Source organism: Lucilia cuprina, chromosome 5, assembly GCF_022045245.1.
Source record: "Lucilia cuprina isolate Lc7/37 chromosome 5, ASM2204524v1, whole genome shotgun sequence".
NCBI lineage: Eukaryota > Metazoa > Arthropoda > Insecta > Diptera > Calliphoridae > Lucilia > Lucilia cuprina.
Window position 1 is genome coordinate 7725359 of NC_060953.1, and position 9873 is coordinate 7735231.

General features: G+C 27.7%; 2 protein-coding genes across 3 annotated transcripts; one reads left to right on the top strand and one right to left on the bottom strand.

The window, feature by feature from the left end:
• Positions 1-719: 719 nt before the first annotated feature.
• On the bottom strand, positions 720-6362 carry LOC111681917 (rho GDP-dissociation inhibitor 1). Its single transcript, XM_046953109.1, has 4 exons — positions 6102-6362; positions 1195-1439; positions 1014-1123; positions 720-932 (listed from the first exon to the last, which is right to left on the bottom strand). Exons 2-4 carry the CDS (start codon positions 1382-1384, stop codon positions 735-737), a joined length of 498 nt encoding a protein of 165 aa, XP_046809065.1. The 5' UTR covers positions 1385-1439; positions 6102-6362; the 3' UTR covers positions 720-734.
• Positions 6363-7238: 876 nt separating this feature from the next.
• On the top strand, positions 7239-9830 carry LOC111681915 (adenosine kinase). Of its 2 annotated transcripts, none has more exons than XM_023443817.2 (3): positions 7239-7537; positions 8265-8748; positions 8811-9830. In XM_023443817.2, exons 1-3 carry the CDS (start codon positions 7524-7526, stop codon positions 9345-9347), a joined length of 1035 nt encoding a protein of 344 aa, XP_023299585.2. In that variant the 5' UTR covers positions 7239-7523; the 3' UTR covers positions 9348-9830. The 2 variants fall into 2 exon arrangements, with proteins under 2 accessions (XP_023299585.2, XP_046808789.1); XM_046952833.1 differs by lacking the exon at positions 7239-7537 and adding an exon at positions 8062-8209.
• Positions 9831-9873: the final 43 nt, after the last annotated feature.

The following is a 9873-nucleotide window of genomic DNA, read 5'->3' on the forward strand; positions in this document are numbered from 1 at the left end:
GTCTCTAGTCTAGTCTCTAGTCTAGTCTCTAGTCTAGTCTCTAGTCTAGTCTCTAGTCTAGTCTCTAGTCTAGTCTCTAGTCTAGTCTCTAGTCTAGTCTCTAGTCTATTCTCTTGTCTAGTCTCTAGTCTAGTCTTCATTCCAGTTTGGTGTAATGTATAGCCTTGACGTCAATCCACTTTATAGTCCATTGTCCGGATTATAGTTAGATTTATTGTCTATTTTCTTTATCATTTTTCTTGTTTAATTCCAATGCGGATTTAGTTAAATTTGAAATATCTTACCAGCTATTTCTTTTAGTTGTTAGTAGTTTGTTAATTTTAGTTTTTTTGTTAAGGAAACACACACACACATAAATAATTAGACACAAACACAAACATTGAGTTAAAAAAAATAAATAAATAAATTAGTTGTTTAAAATAGAACAATGTTAGAAAGATAAAGTTTAAAAATGCAGGTTAATATTTTTAAAAAATCATTTTCTCAGCACATAACTAAAACGGTTATAATAATGGAAATTAAAAAAATATACGAAACAGCAAACAGGCCACAAAATATATTGGAAGCAGTCGAATCAGTAAACATTTTTGGAGAGCAATAATAAAGTTGAACAAGAACTGAACAGTTGTTATAATAAACTGAATTAAAAACTATAAAACTTTGGACTTTTAAATGAAAAAATGCAACATAACAAGGAAAACATAAAAGTATTTTAGTTACAAACAAGCCAACAGTTAGAAGAGGGTTATTAAGCATAAATAAATGAAAATGTTAAAAAAATGAAAACAACAAAAAACAAAACTATTTAAACACTTACCAGGGACACCTAAACGATAAGTCTTTTGTACATATTTAAGGCCGTGAACAATTTCTCTTTGAACAATAAAATCAATGCGTACTTTATATTGAACACCTTCTTTAATAACAAAAACCTAAAAAAAAGAGAAAACTTCATTAATATCTTCACAACAACTTGAAAATTTTTATATTTTTGTTTTATAAAGAAAACTTACTTGCTTTTTAAGCTGACTTAGATCACCGGTTAAATCTAATTCCATATCATCACGTCCTTCCACAACCAAAGCTAATTTCTTAACAATAACCTTACGGGGATCATTGGGTTCTAATTGAAAGAGAATATATTTATTATTAAAGAGTAAACAAAACAATTAACTTTTGTTTCCTTTCTCTTACCGACAATAATTTTTTCTGCTTGTGCTTCTCCCAATAGAGTTTCCTTGTAACGTCTTAAACTTTCATCTTCTTGATCGGCTGCCATTATTTCTTCAATAGTTTTTTCTGGTGGTGGCTGGTAGTTGGCATCGTGAATATCCTCTTCGTGATGTTCTACCTCATTTTTTGCAGCTTCAGCATCGGCAGACATAGTGGAGTTTTGTGTTGCTTTTAACTTAATATAAAACGAGAAAATAAAATTAAGCCTGGAAAGAGAGGGAGAAAAAATTAAATTAGATTTTCGCAATTTAAGAGAAAGTTTTCTTTAAAAAGAGAGTATTTTAAGTAAAAGAGAAATTGCTATTCTCTTGAATGAGAGACTAAAAGACTAGACTTCAGACTAGATTATATAGACTTGACTATAAACTACGACGGACTAGACTATAGACTAGATTATAAACTAGACTATAGACTAGGCTAGATTATAGACTAGACTATAGACTAGACTATATACTAGACTATAGACTAGACTATAGACTATGCTATAGACTATAGACTATACTATAGACTATACTATAGACTAGACTATAGACTATACTATAGACTATACTATAGACTATACTATAGACTAAACTATAGACTAGACTATAGACTAGACTACAGACTAAACTATAGACTAGACTATAGACTAGACTATAGACTAGACTATAGACTAGACTATAGACTAGACTATAGACTAGACTATAGACTAGACTATAGACTAGACTATAGACTAGACTATAGACTAGGCTATAGACTAGTCTATAGACTAGACTATAGACTAGACTATAGACTAGACTATAGACTAGACTATAGACTAGACTATAGACTAGACTATAGACTAGACTATAGACTAGACTATAGACTAGACTATGGACTAGACTATAGACTATACTATAGACTAAACTATAGACTAGACTATAGACTAGACTATAGACTAGTCTATAAAGTAAACTATAGACTAGACTATAGACTAGACTATAAACTTGACTATAGACTAGATTATAGACTACACTGTAGACTAGTCTAAAGACTAGACTATAGACTACAGTTAGCTACAGCTAGAATTTTGTTGGACTTAAGAGCTTAGTTAAGAAAAAATTTATATAAATTTGAAATTATGAAAGCTATTCAGCTCGCTGAATATAGAAGTTTTATGATAAATTGTTTAAGAAACTAATTATATAGAACAATTTAGCTGAAATATTTCTATTCAGCTAACTGAATATAGAAATTTTTAAATTATTTGTATAATAAACTAAATATTTATATAAATTTAGCAATTCAGCTAGCTGAATATAGTAAATTTGTAATAATTTGTGTAATAATGTCTTTGTTAATATAAATTTAGTTAAAATTTAACAATTCAGCTAGCTGAATATAGATATATAAGATTAGTAGTATAAAAAACTAAATGTTTTTTATAAATTAAGCTTAAATTTAACAATTCAGCTAACTGAATTAGTACTTTATTTAACTATAATTGATAAAATTTTAAAATTTCCCTTTTAAAGTTGTTTTTTATTTATTTTTAATTATTGTTTTTTTAAGAAATACCTTTATATGTGTGTATGTCTGCGTTGGCTTATCAATAAATTAAAGCAGAAAGAAAAAAATGCAAAATAAATACCAATTTAATAAATATTTTTGCTGTTGTTTATCAGTTGATATGAATATTTTTTTTTTTTTTTTTTTTTTTTTTTTGTTCTAGTTATTTATAACAATTTTGTTTTTGTAGTTCTTTCCTGTTCTGTTTTTTTAATATTCATATGTTAAATAATATCGATTATATGCTGAATTTGTATATATGTATGTCTAAAGGTAGTTAGGAGGTATTATTTTGTTACGCCTATTTTGTATAATGAAGTGTATTGCTATAAACAATCATACATACATACAGTTATATAGATTTTTTCGTTGTGGTTGTCTATTAAAGGATTGTAAGGTGTTTGTGTTTCAAATACAAAAATTTACGACATCATCATCATCATCATCGTTATTATGAACACACTTAATGGGTTGTCATGGATTTTTAAACATTTTCTTTTCCCTTTTGAATCCTTGTTTTTGTAAACAAGAAAAAGTTATAGCAAATGTTTAAAGGTTTTATTTACAGCATAAAATAAGAAATTTTTAAATAGAAATTGTTTTTTTCAATTGAATTTATTTCAATTTATCTCTAAATGTTTCAGTTTATTTTTGTCTGTTTTAATTTTTCCCATAAAATCTTATTGTTAATGATAAATTTTTATTTTCGCTTTTTTATAGTTTTATTATGAATGTTATGAGTTTTTTCTATTTTATTTTTATAACCATTGTGGTTTTAACCATTTTTAGAAGTGATGATTGATTACTGCTTTTTTGTAAGAAATAATGTTCAAAACTAAAATAAGCTAACTGCTCAGAGAATCTATAGAATCTAAATCTAATACTTTAGATGTTAGAAGATTGTTTTAGAACTGAGGACACATTTTGATCCGGATTATAGACCGTAGACTAGGCTATAGACTAGACTATATATTAGGCCATAGACTAGAAGTTAGAAGAGGCCATAGACTACACTATAGACTAGACTATAAAGTAGACTATAGACTATAGACTAGACTATAGACTATAGACTAGACTATAGACTAGACTATAGACTAGGCTATAGACTAGACTATAGACTAGACTATAGACTAGACTATAGACTAGACTATAGACTAGACTATAGACTAGACTATAGACTAGACTATAGACTAGACTATAGACTAGACTATAGACTAGACTATAGACTAGACTTTAGACTTTGCTATAGGCTAGACCTTAGACTTTGCTATAGACTAGACCTTAGACTAGACTATAGACTAGACTATAGAATAGACTATAGACTAGACTATAGACTAGACTATAGACTAGACTATAGACTAGACTATAGACTAGACTATAGACTAGACTATAGACTAGACTATAGACTAAACTATAGACTAGACTATAGACTAGACTATAGACTAGACTATAGACTAGACTATAGACTAGACTATAGACTAGACTATAGACTAGACTATAGACTAGACTATAGACTAGACTATAGACTAGACTATAGACTAAACTATAGACTAGACTATAGACTAAACTATAGACTAGACTATAGACTAGACTATAGACTATATAAAATTATTAAATATTTTGCCACAATTTGCCCACAAGTTTTGATGCAAAACACACAAACAATCATAAACTTAAAAATTCTTTAGTTTTTGTCACAATTTGTTATCAAAATCTATTAAATTTTTACCTAAAATGTATAAACCTTTATTATGATTTAGATTTAAATTATTTTTAACAAAATTAAACACTTTAAATCTAATTTTTCAATAAATTTCACAAAATTCCTTTCAGGTTTCAAGAAAATCTCTTTATTTACTTGTTTAACTACAAAAAACTATCATATTTCTTTAATTTTCATTTATTTTTATATTCCTTTAATTTATTTCACTTCCTCTTTATGTTTTTTAATTGATATTTTAATAATAATTTAATATTCTTAGCTTTTTTAACAAACTTTTTACACCTCATTAACAAAACACTGACAAATTTCCCCCCATTTTGTTTGCTGCTTAGCAAAAACAAAAAAAAAACTTGACACTTAAAAACAATAACAACTACTAAAGTCACAAAAAAAGTGTGAAAATGATACCCTTAAGAAAAATAACAACAACATTAAACAAACATAACAAAGTTGTTAATAACAACAACAACTACAACAATATTAAAAAGACCCCCCATTTAAGCTGCACTTGACCTGATAAACAAAAGAAAAACTAAAAAAACACAAACACACACTAATAACTTAAAAAATAAGAAGACAACAATAACAAAACAATACGCAAATAGAATATAAAAAAAACAACAATAACAATTTAATGAATGACAAGTTTAACTAGAGTTGCCAAATTTAAAAAAACTAACAACAAAAATTACTCAAGAAAATACCAATTAAAATAAAAGTATGAATCACAAAACAACAACAAGCAAATGTTAAAGCAAGAAAAAAAGCACCGGTAAATACCTACTGAAAATAAAAGAGAATTAATAAAAACAACAACAAAATATAATAATTATTATGATAAAAATAATGACTAAAAAGGCAAAAGGGGAAAGAGGAACAACAGGAAAAAAAAGAAAAAATAAATGAAAAATAAATTAATTTAAAAAAAGGGAAGACAACAATATGATTTAAATAATAATGAACCGGTTGAAGAGTAAAAATAAAATAAAATCAAGAAAATTAAATGTGGGTAGGGAAATATTTAGCAGACAAAGGAGATGATTGACTGGCTGACTGCTCATACAACCCCAACCCATGGTTGATGGAGACAAAACAAGGAAAAGACACACAGTTAATAGCTACTGGAGTCAACAAACTGACAAACGCACGTAATTATTGTATGTGATTGAAATTTTAAATTTAACTTGGAAAAAATATGAAATTTTGTTGTTGCTAATGCAAATTGCTCAACGAAATGGAAAACAATAAATAACCTTAAAAGGCAGCTACGAAACAAAAGCATCCCAGCCAAACAACAACTTAAATGTTTAACAAAACCCCAATCGCTGCTCCATTTGTGGTCAGTAAATGTTTTTTTGCCAACAACAGCATCAACGTTAGCTGTACAATCGCTATTTGGTTATGTTATAATATACCAAGGGGTCCCCACCCTTTTTTTTCCCACATTAAACACTCACTAAGCAAAAAAAAAAAAAAAACCCAGCCATTTTCTAGACAAACATCCACATCATTTTCACATTCCAAAAATACTTCTTTAAAACTTTAACTCTTAACAATTTAATGTAATTTTAATAAATTTTATCACTTTTTTTATTATTTATTACTAAAAAATACTCACTTTTCTTTAAAATTTTCTATATTTTAAATCAAATTTTAAATTTGCAAATTTTCTGCCAACTTTTTTGTTCCTCTTGTTTTAGTGTTCTTATTGCTTTTCACTTTTATTTTATATTTCAACGTTAATTCTTATATATTTTTTTATTTACTGTATGGCAAAAAGTTATAAATTATTTTTTTTCTCCTAAAAGCAAATAAAATTTTAATTTTTTCTAAAGAAAATAAAATTAAACCGCTTCTGCTGTATATATGTGTAGGAATAAAAAAAATTTCTGAACCAAAAAGAAGAGCGACAAAATCTTGTTCTTCTTGTTTCTTTGCTCTCAACAGTAAAACAAAGTTGCCGTATAGAAAAAGCAACACGACCACACAAAAAAATCGCTGGAAGTTTTTTTATTTTGTTATAAACACAAATAAGTATAAAAAATCTATAATAAATTGATAAATATTAAAAATTGTTATAATATTAATGTTTTTTAATGTAATTTTTTCTTAAAATTGATCATTTTTAATAAATTTTGTTAAATTAAAAATATTTTATAATGACAGACTGGCAACATTATCATTTAGACAAGGAATTTCTTAACACAGTTGTAAATGTTAGCAGTTTTTTAAAGGCTAAGGCTACCATATTTATTAAAATTAATAATCGCTTAATTATTAGAATTAAGTAAATTAAAAAATGCATATTTAAAATTTAAATTAACATTTAAAATTAGTACACACACTATTTTATTTCAACAAAATACTTTTTTTATTCAAAATTACACAATTAAATCACTCGTATACTACAATCAGATTGTATAAAATAAATATTCCAGACAAAACTTTGCTTTTTAGTACTATGTATATTTGAAAATTAAAAATAATATATAATTTTTACCTTAATTTTAAATGTTTCTCTTACATTGATCTTTATTCCATAAAATCTCCAAAATTATTATTAATTGTCAAACCCTGTGTTAAGTGTTAATATTTTTAACATACTGGCAACCTTTTTACAATTTACTGGCAACTCTTATCAGTAAACAATATTTGTTGTTATTTTTATAATACAAAACAACCGCTATATTGTTGTTGTTGTTTTGTCTTAAACGAAAACAACGTGCTCCGCGTTTGACAGCTAAAACAGCTGTTTGATTAATTTTCGTTTTGAAAAGAACAAGCATTTTTTTGTTTGGTGCGGTGGGCAGCGTAAAGTGTACATATTTTTTTCGTTTGTATTAACAATCTACATAAAAAATAATGCAATTAAACTAGTTAATAATAAAATATATTAACAACAAATCACTACAAACACGTTTTGCAACAATACGCTCAAAATTATTTAGTCATTAGACAAACGTCAACTGTGGTGGTTAAGAGTTTTGTTTTATTTGGAGAAAACAAGCACATTTTACAAAAGAAAACTAATATTTACATAATGGAAAATTTAAAGTAAGTTTATAAAAGAAATTTCTTATCTATTTGTGACAACAAAAAGAGTATTAAAAAGTAATTAGTGTTATGAAAATGGAAAGAGTTAGAAGTTTTGTTGTGACTGCTATGGGCAAATAATTTTATTTAGAAAGGAAGCGGAATGTTTGTTAGCACGCAATCTATTACCATTTTTCATGTTAAGGCATGCAAAGTATTAAAGGACATTAAAGGAGCTTCTTTTTGTTATCTATTTGATTCTAACTAATCAATAATCCGCTTGAGAAGTTTGTCTCTCATTTCATGAACCTGGTGACCACTATTTTGCTTGACAACTTTCTTTATAGTATTTCCATATATTCAACAACCTTGAAAACTCGTGAATAATTCTCAATTGTATGTTAGAATGTTAATAAACAATATGACCTAAGTGATCTTCCCCCTGCCTGTTAAAAAAAAGCATCAAGTTAACAAGCAAGTAATAGCGTCAAGCAGCCACAAAAAAAACTCTATAAAGATAAGGCACACTGTTTGTTAATAATATTCTAATAACATTTCCATTAAGAGGAAGCAAACAAGCATTTTGATGAGCACGTATAGCTTTATCATTAAAAGTCATCTAAAATAGAAACTTAAATTGAAAACAAAATTTTTGTATTATCATTCCAAACAAGCAGTCATGCAGTTCATTAAGTAAAACTTTTATAAATCCACCAGAAAACACTTTTAATTCCATTTTTTTTTACAGAGAAGGCATTCTTGTTGGTTGTGGCAATCCTTTACTCGACATTTCCGCCACTGTCGATGAGGATTTTCTTAAGAAATATGGTCTCAAACCTAATGATGCTATTTTGGCCGAAGAGAAACATATGCCATTGTACAAAGAGCTAATGGATAAGTATAAGGCTGAATTTATTGCTGGTGGTTCAGTGCAAAATTCTTTAAGGGTCTGCCAATGGCTGTTGCAAAAACCTAAAGTTGCTACCTTCTTTGGTTGTGTGGGCAATGATGAGTATGCCAAGATTTTGGAAGAGAAAGCCACCAATGAGGGTTTAAATGTTAAATATCAATATACCGAAGAGGCTCCCACCGGCACCTGTGGTGTTTTAATCACAGACGCTCATCGTTCGTTGTGTGCCAATTTGGCAGCTGCCAATCATTTTACCATTGAACATTTGCAAAAGCCTGAGAATAAGAAACTATTAGATAATGCAGAATATTATTATATATCCGTGAGTTTTGTATAGGAAATTTTTAATTTTATTATATTTTAACTTTTGTTTGTCTTCTGCAGGGTTTCTTCCTTACCGTCAGCCCGCCTAGTATTATGGAAGTGGCTCATCATGCTCACAAACATAATCGCATGTTTATGATGAACTTAAGCGCTCCCTTTTTATCGCAATTCTTCAAAGAACCCATGATGGCTGCCATGCCCTATGTCGATATACTTTTCGGCAATGAACAAGAAGTTGAAACTTTTGCCAATGAACAAGGTTGGGAAACTAAAGACATTAAAGAAATCGGTCATAAACTAGTCGCTCTACCCAAAGAGAATACACAACGTGAACGTATAGTCATTATAACTCAAGGACATTTACCCGTTTTACTCTTCCGTAATGGTAAAATCGAAGAATTCCCTGTACAAGAATTGTCACGTGAACAAATGGTCGATACGAATGGTGCTGGTGATGCCTTTGTTGGTGGCTTCTTGTCACAATACGTACAAAAGAAACCGTTTGATGTGTGCATACGTTGTGGCATTTGGGCCGCTTCACAAATCATACAACGTAGTGGTTGTACTTTTGAGGGTAAACCCTCATTTGAGGAATAAATTTAGTACAAATTGAAAAAAAACAAAACAAAAACAGAATTTAACAAAAAAACAAGGCCTTTTTTTAACTTAACCTCTATCTAATATTTGTATTTGGTTTCAAACTTTCTATTTGGGGTTGTAATCTATTGTTTTTATTAAGCTAACTTTTAGACTACACACTATTTTTTCGAAATTAACTTAAGCACTTTTTGAAAAACAAAAACAGCACATTGATCATCTATTTTTCTTAGAGTAGACTTTCCCCGACTTCTTTAATATCTTTTAACTTTAATAACCGTATGTTTTTAAAATATTTGAAATATTTTTTAAACAAAATTCACTGTATGTTTAAATATTATTATATTTTACACATATTGTGTAAAATTGTTAATTTGTGTAATAAATTTTTATAATGTTTATTGTAAAAAAACCGAACTAATTAAATCTATAGCAATATTTTGTAAATTTTAACAGTTGAAATATAAAATAATCATGTGTTTACATTAAATTGTTTTAAATAAATAAAAAGAAAAGAAAATTTACA